The sequence below is a fragment of the Zootoca vivipara genome, chromosome 3 (genome assembly GCF_963506605.1).
Source record: "Zootoca vivipara chromosome 3, rZooViv1.1, whole genome shotgun sequence".
In the NCBI taxonomy this organism is placed as follows: domain Eukaryota; kingdom Metazoa; phylum Chordata; class Lepidosauria; order Squamata; family Lacertidae; genus Zootoca; species Zootoca vivipara.
In genome coordinates this window covers 77,301,342-77,314,538 of record NC_083278.1, presented here as the reverse complement: position 1 = coordinate 77,314,538, position 13,197 = coordinate 77,301,342, and the positions used below count along the sequence as shown (strand labels likewise).

The following is a 13,197-nucleotide window of genomic DNA, read 5'->3' as shown; positions in this document are numbered from 1 at the left end:
CTCCCTGCTTATTTAACTTATATGCAGAATTCATCATGCGAAAGGCTGGACTAGATGAATCCCAAGCAGGAATTAAGATTGCCGGAAGAAATATCAACAACCTCAGATATGCAGATGACACAACCTTGATGGCAGAAAGTGAGGAGGAATTAAAGAACCTTTTAATGAGGGTGAAAGAGGAGAGCGCAAAATATGGTCTGAAGCTCAACATCAAAAAAACCAAGATCATGGCCACTGGTCCCATCACCTCCTGGCAAATAGAAGGGGAAGAAATGGAGGCAGTGAGAGATTTTACTTTCTTGGGCTCCTTGATCACTGCAGATGGTGACAGCAGTCACGAAATTAAAAGACGCCTGCTTCTTGGGAGAAAAGCAATGACAAACCTAGACAGCATCTTAAAAAGCAGAGACATCACCTTGCCGACGAAGGTCCGTATAGTTAAAGCTATGGTTTTCCCAGTAGTGATGTATGGAAGTGAGAGCTGGACCATAAAGAAGGCTGATCGCCGAAGAATTGATGCTTTTGAATTATGGTGCTGGAGGAGACTCTTGAGAGTCCCATGGACTGCTAGAAGATCAAACCTATCAATTCTTAAGGAAATCAGCCCTGAGTGCTCCCTGGAAGGACAGATCGTGAAGCTGAGGCTCCAATACTTTGGCCACCTCATGAGAAGAGAAGAATCCTTGGAAAAGACCCTGATGTTGGGAAAGATTGAGGGCACTAGGAGAAGGGGACGACAGAGGACAAGATGGTTGGACAGTGTTCTCGAAGCTACGAACATGAGTTTGACCAAACTACGGGAGGCAGTGCAAGACAGGAGTGCCTGGCGTGCTATGGTCCATGGGGTCACGAAGAGTCGGACACGACTAAACGACTAAACAACAACAACAACAAGTCTATCAAAGACTCATAGCCACTATGGCCATCTTCCACCTCCACTGTCAGAGATTCCCAGTTGCTGTTCATTTAATATTCTTCTACTGAAGAGAGATGAGAGAGAAAGGGGATACCTGGATTCATTTTTCTAATGTTGCAGATGTATGTTCAGTTGTGTATGGAGGAATACCAAACTTGCATTATCCCTGCTAGGTGTAATTCATCCCCCAAAGCAGTTTTTTATAATACATTGCAGCTGCATATGTTATTTTCACTAATATATGGATATTTTTGCACACGTTACCAGGATGTATGTATGTTTGCACACATTGCTGGATAACTGCATTACAAAATTCAGATGTGTGAATTTCATAGAATGGCTGTGTTTCAATGTTCATTTGTTCAGTATGTGAACAAATGATTCACATACTTAATTGCATTTTTCCCTCCATCCCTAGGCTGGGGGGCACTATACTTCAGTGGTTATACTTCAGAGTTAGCACAAGAGAAAGAAAGCATATTTATCTCTCATGTAATAGAGGAGCTCATGTTTGCAATCTTGGACATGACTATACTATTTAAATATAAACATTTAAACATTGAAATATATAGAAAGATGGTGGTACATAACTGTATCCACCTGTATCCATTGATGGAATACTTTTTCATTCACAAAAAGCAAGTTCTATCAGTTATATTTTATCTGTACAATCAGAATGAATTTCAGGAACCAAAAAGTTGTATTGAAAAATACAACTTCCAAGCTGTCTGGCTCAAAGATGGCAACTAGGAGTTCCATTTTGGCAACTGTAACCCTGGTTTAAGGAGCCACTTGGTGCCTAGCTTATATATGGTAGCTGAGTTTCTAACACCTCTGATAGGAATTGTGAGAACAGGATGCTGGACTAAATGCACCACTGACATGATCCAACATGGAGCTATATGGTGTGGATTTTGCCAAGTCATATTTTGGAGTGCAGGACCATATAAACTTTAGTTCCCTCTTAAGTTTAGTAATTGATCTGGTTTTCAAACTTTCAGGTGAATATGGAACTGGGAATTACTGGCCAATTTCTGCTTCTGGATACTAAAATATGTGATTCTTAGTGCTTTATTAGGGTGGAGTGGGGAACATGAAGACCTCTGGATGTTAAGACACCAAGACTCCAAATCCCATCATTCCCAGTTATCCTGGCCAAAGGTCAGGGATTATGAGAGTTTTTGTCCAGCAACATCTTGAGGGCCACAGCTCCCCCACTTCTGCATTAGGAGCTCATGGTATCAGAATTTTCAGAGTATATGTTCTTAAAAGTACTGCACGGTAACATATCATTTTGATGAACAAGGAATACCTTCTGAAAAGGTTTAGAATTGCTAACTGTAGTGCTATCATTTTATAGGAATTCTGTGAGCAACTGAAATGAGGGATTTCTATGCATTTTCGCCAAAGCATCCATTGCTGCTGTTGTCCACTGTGATATAAGGGGTGGCAGCACTACAGACATTCATATCCCTGTTCCAAATATTGTCTTGCACAGTTCATTTAATATTCTTCTACTGAAGAGAGATGAGAGAGAAAGGGGATACCTGGATTCATTTTTCTAATGTTGCAGATCCTACCTTTAATAGCTATTTCCAGAATGTACTTATTCATGACCATTGTTTAGTGGCATGCGAATTGTATTGTTATCCAGGTAGTTTTAGCACCTGCCTGAAATTGCTGAGAGCTGTCATCTGGAGTTTTGTAATGAGGTGTTGCCAATATGTTGATGGCACCCAGCTCTATTGGAGGAGGTTGAAGTACTAGGCGTACGTATTGCTTAAAGGTGGTGAAGGTCAGCCTTTGGGACAATAAATTGAAGCTGAATCCTGAAAATGCAGGTGTTCTGTGTTCCAAGTGCTCAAGTTTGGGAGGTGGGAAGATGGCCCATTCTGGACGGGGTTGCAGTCACCTGGAAGGAGCAGGTCTGTAGCCTGGGCGATTCTCCTGGATCCAGTAATCAGGTAGCCTCGGTGGCTAGGAGTGTCTATTTCCAGCTCTGGATAGTTTGCTGGCTATGGTGTCTCTTGGACAGAGATAACTTTGTCACTGTTTTATGGTACTGTATCCACCTCTCTTTTTGAAGTTGTTTTGTTGTACAGTATTTGGAATAGTTTTACTTTTTTTTATAATACTCTGTTTTCCCGAAAATAAGACATACCCATAAAATAAGCCGTAGCAGGATTTCTAAGCATTTGCGCAATATTAGCCATACCCCGAAAATAAGACATAGTGATAGGCGCAGTTCTGGAGAGCGCCAAGGAAGAGGCGAGGCTGGACACACAATTAAAAATAAGACATCCCCTGAAAATAAGCCATAGTGTTTCTTCTTGAGGAGCAATAAATATAAGACAGTCTTATTTTCGGGGAAACACGGTAGTAGCAGTTTTTCTGGTTTTTTCATTATATATTTTATTCTTATAACCTGCCCTGGGACTTTATGGCAAAGGGCAGGCAAGAACTCTTATAAATAAGTAAACATGATGAAGCAGATTTGTGATCTGTATATATTTCAGTGTTAGAAACTAGGCATTAAATGGCTCCTTAAACCAAGGTTACAGTCGCCAAAACAGAATGTCTAGTTGCCATTTTTGGGCAAGACTGCTCTAAAGTCACTTTTTACAGGGACAATCCTACCTCTTTTTCTTAATGGTGACACAGACCATTCATAACGTAGGGATATTCTTCACAACTTTGAGCAGGGCAGTGGGGTGGGGTGGGGTAAGTGAAGACAAGCGACAACAATTAACTATAATGTTTTTCACTGCTCCTGCTTAGGATGCACAGAAAAAGCATTTTGGTTCCTGAAATTCATTCTGATTGTGCAGATAAAATCTAACTGATAGAATTCTACAGCATGTCGCATTAGTGTCCATATCCAATGATCCCCAGATGGTGGAGATGTCAGTCACCATTCTGGCGCCCAGGCACCTTCACTTGGTTGCAAGTGGTCAATTGTCAGGTGCAAAATGTGCCTGGTGCTGGGCTAATTATGAACACTGATATATTTTTATAAGAATGAGCAATTGCTTTTGTTTTTAAATGATGTCCTTAGGTATCAGAGCATGACCTTTCTTAGAAGGGGCTTTCCCTTTGCTGTGGGAAAGAAGGGGTAATGGCTCTTCCAAAATGGCATTTCACCCTCCACAGTCTTGTAAATGTTTGTATTTAAAAGAATTCCCTAAAAAAAGTTTGTTACTTGATTAATTAGGGACATCTATTCAGTCAGCTTTCTCCAACATGGTGCTGCTGCTTAGACATTGTTTAACTTGAACTTTATTAGTCCCAGCCAGCATGGCCAATTGTAAAGGATGATGGGACTTGTAATCCAACAAATTCTGGAGGGCAGCAGGTTGGAGAAGGCTATTTTGAATCAGTCAAAAGGGGTTTAACAGATTGATCTAAATGATTGGCTTTTCTGAGTCAGCAGGGATCAACATCTAGCAAAACATTTTTTTTTTGGATATTGACAAGTATGTTTAGCAGTGAGCTTGTTCTTGAAACCAGCGACATAGCTAAAGCACTGTTTTTGTTTTCCCTGGAGTATTTGCCTGTTAGTATCATTGCTATCCTCTAGGTGCCAGGTAAAGGCTATTCTGTTCACCTATGCTTTTAACACTGTGATTCCCCCCCCCCCCGGATGCTGTTTTTAGATCAGGCATAGGCAACCTTGGCTCTCCAGATATTTTGGAACTACAACTCCCATGATCCCTAGCTAACAGGGGCAGTGGTCAGGGATCATGGGAGTTGTAGTTCCAAAACATCTGGAGAGCCAAGGTTGCCTATGCCTGTTTTAGATGATATTTATGTTATTGATCTGAATTTTTGTAAGTCAGTTTTAGGGGGAAGGTGGCCTGTAAAGTTCCTAAATAGTAACCATTTGAAAAATAGCTGTTCGAGCGGATTGGGTGTCAAGTAACAGTACACATCAAGTTAATTTTTTTCCTTTATACTTACAGATTGATTTAAGATACAGAAAAGTCAGAAGAGACTTGAAACTCAAAGCTATACTGCAAAACAATATTTCTCTGAATTGAAGGCTCATTGTGGAGCTATCATGAGCGATGTTACAATTGTGAAAGAAGGTTGGGTTCAGAAAAGGGGTAAGTGTTGAATTAAATAATATACTATCCTGCAAGAATTTTTCATGGATAGTGGCTGTATTTCCTCCCCTTCATTTAGTAGTTGTTGGCCTGTGGTGTGGGGAGGCAGTGATCTGTGTTGCAGCTGCTAGGGGATTGCAAGAGAATTGGGAATCGAAGGTGAGGCCCAGCCTCCATCAGCTGGCTCGCAAGGAGCTGGTTTGGAAACCAGCATGGCTGCACTAGTGGTTTAACTTCTCCCTTGGTAAATGCAGTAGATCAACTGCTCTGAGTGAGTAAGGAGAGGGCAGTTCCTCATAATCATCCATGTGGACTGGGAGCTGTCCAGTACACATGGGCAGTTTATGAATGTAAATGCCCTGCTCCCTTAGCCCAGCAAAATAAACATGTAACTGCAACAGCAGCCCAGATGATCTAGAACAGTGTTTCCTGGGACTACCTGATCTCTGTAAATTATATACTAAGGGGATTGATGGATAATAGCTGTTCTGAAAAGCTCTCCCACCCAACCAATTCACAGTAGTATATTTATGCTTTTAATAACTGGTGTTAATGGGTAATGTGAAGGAATGGGTTTTACTGCCCTGAACTGCCTGTATCTTATATGCGAGTGCATATTTTTCCTGGTGATATGCTTTTGTATACAGTCATACCTCTAGTTACGTTCGCTGCGGGTTGCATACATCATGGGTTACGAACATGCCGAACCTGGAAGTGCCGTTATGGGTTACTTCCGGGTTTGGCGATTCGCACATGCGCAGATGCGCCAAATGACATCACAATAACTTGTGCTACTCAGGGAAGCTAAAGAGAGACCCTGGAAAACCTTTGGGGGCAGTTTGAAAAGGGCAGCCTAACAAAGATGTAGGCTGGATCTAGACACATCAAAGAAGCGATTCAGTTAAGTGTGTTGTAAACTTCTTACAGGGAAATCCTGTTGGCAAAAGATGAGACTCCACAGTGCCATCTGGTGTCAGTGTTATAATGCATATAAAGTGCTTTATCTTTACGAATGTAGCTGAGTCCAGAATCTCTTACCTAGTGGCAGCAAGTATCACAAACAGTGGAAGGGTGGGTGCAAGCAGAGGGATACATTCTGTTGTGTCCAGATCTCTCTTCCTAAAACAGCACGAGGCCCAGGTGGTTGAGACAGGCCCATCACAGGTAGCAGCACTTTAATCTGGCAGTTTTAACACATTGCTTTGATCACACACACATGAATTACTAAGAAGTCTCACTGAGTTCAGAGGTACTTACTGCAAACTAAGAGTTCATTGATTGCAGCCCTTATCTTTCTCATTTCTAAATATATATGAATCTTAAGAAACTGTTTTGGATCACTGTGTGACATTGCTTTAGCAACATAGTGTTCCGTAACTCTTATCCAAATACTATCAAAGAACATTGTGCTCAGACCAATGTTCTAACGGTAAAATGGTTTAAGTAGCTCAGTGAGTTTAAATTGTTTTTAGTAAGTGTTGAAAAAGTCAAAATCCATTATATTAAATCTAGAAGTTGAACAATTTATGGGTAAGATCCAGTATCATACCAGCAGCTGCAATGTGACTTCCCCTTGCTGTGCTGCCCACCCCTTGGGCCATTGGTTCTGGAGTGTCTCCCAACATTCTGGAGCAAATTTGGAATGTGGGGCTGCAGAGGGAGAGAAGTAGAAGAAAGAAAACCTGTTTCCACAAGCAGAAGTTCATTGCACAAGCAGGATGCAACAATTGGATATTGCCCAATTTAATAAAAACACTACATAGGAAGGCATCATATGCATATTCATACATTTAAAATGGTGAATTCTGTGCATTTTGTTTTAACATCCTTTCTTTGTTTTCTGTTTTATCTGATGCTTGCCACCACTTTAAAAACTTGTTTGAGGGTAGGATAGTATTACAACTTCAAACTGGACAGTGATCCACATTTTGGAAAGCATGTATGTACTCACTTTCATGTGTGTACACAGACAAAGGCTTAATTACATGGTAAGGCACAGGCATGCACTTTCATGTAGACATGCAAATACATTCTTTTTCTTAGTAAAAGTTCTAAACAACAGAAGCTCTAGACTGGCTTTGTAGTTAGGCACTGCTCTCTTTTTGGGTGGGAAGGGATCCAGTTATATCATGATCAGGAAAAGTTTTTTGCTATTTTGGGCCCCTTCTGTGGAACTTGCTCATTCATGATATCTGCTTACCTGGGAGTAAAGTAAGCCCCACTGAACTTGATGCATAGGATAATGCTGAAAACAAATTGGTTTTGGGAGGCGGGTTGCAATTGTGGCGAAACCTGGGCTATTTTAGTGCTACATTTTGCTGTGCAGGTTTTTAGAGATTTCTGCCCCCACCCCCATCAGGAGGTGAAAGGTACTACTTCCTGATTGGTAAATTGGGATTCTTACAGGAAATTAAAGGAAACAATAACACATGCGTTGTATACAAAATATAGCATTTCAGAAAGAAGCCTTAATCTTCCTTCCTGCAGTGTGTATATATGTTCCTATGTTATTTGGGACTTCCTAGTAACTGTTGTTGTTGTTGCATCAAACAGCTGTGCAAGCCTTTGGGAGGCAGAGATGTGAGAGTTTGCCTTCAGAGAGACTTCTTTTAATGGACAATCAGCTGATCATCATTAGAGCAACAGTTTTCAACCTTGGGTCCCCATATGTTCTTGAACTACAACTCCCATCATCCTTGATCACTGGTCATACTGGCTAGGAATGATGAGAGTTGTAGTCCAGCAACATCTAGGAGCCCAAGGTTGAGAAAGGCTGTGTTAGAGGAAGCCTCTTTGAAGCATATGCAGAGGGGGAAATGCTACTTAAACGGGAGCATTTTAGTCTTTGCAGGCAAAGCAGTTTGTATTCAAAGCACTGGAAGAGGGATTTAAATACTAACTACGGTACTGCCCTGGAAATAATTTTTTGAAAACTGTTTTTAAAATGAATACTTTTTCTTTCCAGGGAAACAGTTTGCATTCAAAGAATTTCCATCACTACACCACACTGACTCATTTGCTTTAACTGATTTTAATACTGTGTTTTAAAATTGTTGTAACCTACCATTGGGTCTCATGGTGGGCAAACAATCAAATCAAATCAAATGAATAAAGACTATTTTTACCAATCAGTAAAAAGCTATAGGGATATGTTGACCCAATCTCCTCTCTCTGATTTGCAATTACTCAAAAGTCTTCACATAAAATAAAATACAGTATATCCATATATCAAAAGCATTTTTTTTAAAAAAATGAGTATTGCTTGTTATTTTTTCTAACTATATTAAATTATGAAATATATAAGATTAATTTGCTTTGAATGTCTTCTATGATGTCACAAATTTTCAGGATTTATAATGATTTTTTTTAAATAAAGCAATGTAATCTATATCATATTGAGTTTGGCCTTGTCATTAGTCAGTTTGTATAACATGTAACAGTCTCCTCTGAATTAGTAGCAGAGGGTGAGAATCTCAGGAGTTACCAGGCAAATGGAGAACATTTTGGGATTTTCAACCTTGTAAGATAATTCTAGACCTTATCTATTCATTTACCTCAGTGACCACATGTTCAGCATTCAGCAACCTGGAACTTTCTGATATCAATCAACGTGGCATCATTTGGTGTAAGGCCTATATTTGTGGATTACCTCTTGTCACTGGTCTACAGACTTTTGGACTCTTGACTGCCAGTAAGCTCCATTTCACCTCTCATTTATCTGTAGCCCCCAGCTTATGTTTTAAGACAGGCATAGGCAAACCCAGCCCTCCAGATGTTTTGGGACTACAACTCCCATCATCCCTAGCTAACAGAACCAGTGGTCAGGGATGATGGGAGTTGTAGCCCCAAAACATCTGGAGGGCTGGGTTTGCCTATGCCTGTTTTAAGGAGAGCTGAATGGCCCAAGGTACATTCATAGAATGAGGTAGGATACATGGAGAAAATGATGGAAGAAGTGCACCCGCAGAGAGTTCTGTAGGTAGCAAAACAGAAAAATGGGGTAAGAACGTAAAAAGAGCCCTGCTGTATTTGTGAAGTCAAACAGAGCATGACTGCAGTATCCTGCTCTTGCCTTTGTTGCTCCACAACTTATATTCAAAGACATGCTGCCTCTAAAATTGCTCAACAAGATGAGGGTATACACCTGTTGGCATGTGTAGAGAAAGACTGCACAGTTCTTTCAAAGAGTGCTGAGGCACTAAACCTGTTTCCACATTGCAACTTAAGAGTTGCAGGTGGGAAACCACCTGATTGAAGTTTTCTCCATGCAAAATAATTCACATAAAAAACATGCATTAGCAAAAAGGGTTGTTTTGATGTGCACCTTTTGAGATAGCATTCTTCTTCTACATTATTTACATTTGTGCAGTTAAGAGTTCCTGGTAAGATATATGCTGTTACAAACAAAAATGAAATATTTTTAAAATGTGTAACCAAAATGTTGTGTTTTTTTATTTTGAGGAAGTGTAAATATAATGTTTAAGAAATTGATAAGCAAGAGAACACCTGCTTTTTAATTGCTGCTAAATGATAATACTTAAAAGGTTAAACAAAAACTAGAAAAGCTTTGAATTTTGAAGTATTTACAGCAGCTAGTAATATCACTTACTGAAGACATTTTTGTCAAAGTTGAAGAAGTTATAGCTAATTAATTTCTTGGGAGACATATGATGAAATAGTAGGTGTGATAACATATTTGAGTAGCATATGGTCGTTATGAGGCACCTTTCTAATGCCTGAGCAGCAAATTAAAAATAGAATTTTCATTTTTTCAGTATGACTTATAAAAGGTCTTTGGTATACAGTATTGTATTTAACTAGGTTTAGTTTCATTGTAAGTTAACTTTACTACTGTACTTGCTATTAGTAGTGGAATTATGAAATCATACTTGGACTGCACTACTTCTTGTGGTCTGTCAACTATCTATATAATGCTCAGTGCTGAACTTAGATAAGTCGTTTGGTTTTTACATAGAGATTTCAAAGAGAAGACTTCCTCTCAAAAGGCCTGAAAAACCTGGTCCATTTACCTTATACTCTCCCTGTATCTGCTGACTTGGGCACTGAATTCTTCAAGGGAGGCCTTTCTCGTGAATTGGCCAAGGATTGATTGAAGCCTGTTGTGTGGTAACATAGGATAGGGTGTTCTCTGCGTGGGAACTTTGTTTGTGGAACTCCCTCCCATTGGCAGTATGGCTATTTCCCTCTTTCCTGACTTTCTGCTGTCAGTTGAGGATAAATATCTTTACTCAGGCTTTTGGGGGGACAGAATTTAAAGTTCCGTTACTTGTATTTTATAACCACTGAAGAATATTTTAATGGTTCTTTTTGTGATTTTAATATATACTGTTTTAGTTCTGTTAGATTGTTTATATTTTGTATACTACCCTGAGATTCTGTGAAATGAAGGGCAGTCTAAAAGTACTATTATTATTATTACTATTACTACTACTAGCTAAGGGCCTGAAGTTTGCTGGATGTGGTAGAGCAAGGCGTAGAGGATTTTGAGTAGTAGGGTTTGGCAATATCTGTTTTTCAACATTGTGATATATCATCAGCTAAACATCGTGATACACTGAAGTATCACAATGTCTGAAATAAGGATGGCTTCATGATTTTTCCTCCATTGTAATTTTTGCATAACACACACACACACCATGATCCACAATATATTGCCAGGTCAAAAATTATGAAACTGATATCACGATACGGGTTTTAAACTGGCTTTGGACGATATATTGCCCAGCCCTATTGACTACTTTCCTAATCTTGTGCTCTTTTGTTCCTCACTGTCCCATTCATTATTGTGGCTCTATTCCTCAAACTGATCACAGCCTCTAGGCTTTCCCTTTCCCTTTAAGCCTCAATATATCCAGTCACCTGCTTGCCCTTACCCGTTCTACATTCCTATCAAAGAATTTGTCCAGCTTGTAATGCTTGACCAGGGGTCAGCAAACTTTTTCAGCAGGGGGCTGGTCCACTGTCCCTCAGACCTTGTGGGGCGGGGGAATATATTTTGGGAAAAAAATGAACGATTTCCTTCTGCCTGCAAAAAGGCCTGAAGATGCTTTGCTTTACCTGTCCCAGTTGTCGTCCAAATAGCCGCTGTTGGGCATCTCCAACCAGCCAGGTGTCATGGCGGGGTAGGAGGCGGCGTTGGCTGGCGAAGACAGAAGCAGCAGCTCTGGCAGAGGAGCTGCGAATGGAGGTAGGGGAACCAGAGCGTCGCCGGAGCTTTTACCCACCACCAGCTGCTGCTGCTGCTGCTGCTTCCCAAGAGGCACTGCGGAGAAGAAGACAGAGCTGCCTGCCAACCTGCAAGCCGTGGCCACTGCAATGACCCGCCTGAACGCCTTGGGAGGAATGAAGGAGGCAGGCAGGCAGGCGGCAACAAAGAAAGTGCGTGAGGAAGTGGTGCGGAAAAGGGGTGCGGAGAAAGAAGGAAGGGTGAACTGAGGGAGAGGGAGGAGGAGCAGGAGGAAAACGCACCAGCAGCTGGCAGCCGGCGTCACACACCCCTTCACAGCTCCACCCTGCTGAGGTGGGCAGGCAGGCGAGCCGACTCTTGACGGCACCCAGCGTGGGACAAGATTGCTCCGCCCCTGAGGAGAAAACCCCTGAGGAGAAAAGAGGGAAAGAATGCGCGTGCTGGCGATCCACATGGCGTTTCCCGGACCGTCCGTGGACCGGATCTAGAGGGCAATTGGGCCTGATCTGGCCCACGAGCCTTAGTTTGCCGACCTATGTGCTTGACCATACAGAGAATGAAGCACCATATTCCTCAGAAGCTGTTATACAGCTCAGTATATAAAGCAAGATTTTTTTATATGAATGATAAGCACCCAGCCAGCATTCTTTGTAGGCTCATGCATATAAGTCAGGCATCCCCAAACTTCGGCCCTCCAGATGTTTTGGACTACAATTCCCATCTTCCCCGACCACTGATCCTGTTAGCTAGGGATCATGGGAGTTGTAGGCCAAAACATCTGGAGGGCTGCAGTTTGGGGATGCCTGATATAAGTCCTCCATTAGTAAAGAAAAAGTGTTTTATATGCGTTATAAACTGTGACACCAGATGGCGCTGTGGAGTCCCGCCTTTTGCCAATGTGATTTCCCATTATGAATTTTACAACACGTTTTCCAGGAACGCTTTTTTGATGTGTCAAGATTCAGCATGCGACTTTGTATGCCACTTTGAGACATTTAATGTAGTAACAGGAAAAAAATCAATAAATAATAAATGATAGAAGTTATTACTCTCTTACTCTCAAGAAAACTTATCTGCAGAGAAGCTGCTTGCAAAGGGCGCACCCACAGAAGTAAATCCTGCTGCTCTTGGTAGGGGATGGAGAGGAAAGGAGAGCAACATCTTAATACCCCTCTACCCCTCCTGGCTATTTAATTCAGAACTGGATCCAAGGTGGGGTGGGTGGTCCTCAGGGTGGGTTACCCTGATCTGGGACCCTGGATTAAGGTCATGGGGATGATGTGGGTTGGCCTGACAATAAAAGCTAATTGTGTGGCTATTTCTGTTTTATTGTTGTGGCTGTAAATCCCCCCCCCCAAAATGAATATATGGGATGCGGATTTTTAATAAACAAATAAACCAAAGTGGCCAAATAGCCAGAAACCTGCATTGTTACATACACTTCCTGAAAATATATATAAAAAGATTTAAAATTCCAGTATTTCAGGAATTTTTAGTAATTTTTAAAATAAGCTTTACAGCAAGGCTATCACACAAGTGCATAAAATCTGGACTTCCAAAAATCATTTGGAAAGGCCATAAGAGTCACAAATAGAAGCAGAGGAATCCTACTGTAATGTTTCCTGCATAAATAACATTTAGGAAGAATGGTATAGCCAATGTTGTTGTTTTTATTGTCATCTTCTCAAGAAAAAAGGAAGCAGTGTTGGCTTTGTTTCCAGTTTTGTAGGCTTATGAAAGTAGTCCAGACAGTTGTTTGACCTCAAATAGACCTTTTAGTCTCTGGCTTGTCAGATGACACGGACAACAGGGAGATCACAGTTGATTGGCATTCAGATCACAGGCAGCCACTAGGCTCAGTGCATAGCCAAATATTGCTTTAGGATTTAGACAGAGCCACTCTGGCAAAGCAGTGCAAGACAGGAGTGCCTGGCGTGCTATGGTCCATGGGGTCACGAAGAGTCGGACAC

The 13,197-nt window shown here is 41.1% G+C and overlaps 1 protein-coding gene across 3 annotated transcripts in view; it reads left to right on the top strand.

The window, feature by feature from the left end:
- Positions 1-13,197, top strand: part of AKT3 (AKT serine/threonine kinase 3) — a 116,334-nt gene that overhangs the window by 16,612 nt on the left and 86,525 nt on the right. For 2 of the 3 annotated variants that reach the window (XM_035108349.2, XM_035108351.2), the window contains exon 2: positions 4,876-5,019. In XM_035108349.2, coding sequence (XP_034964240.1) covers positions 4,974-5,019 — 46 coding nt within the window. In that variant the 5' untranslated portion in view covers positions 4,876-4,973. Of the gene's footprint in view, positions 1-4,875; positions 5,020-13,197 lie in introns of those variants that run through there. The other variant, XM_035108350.2, reaches the window with a different exon arrangement.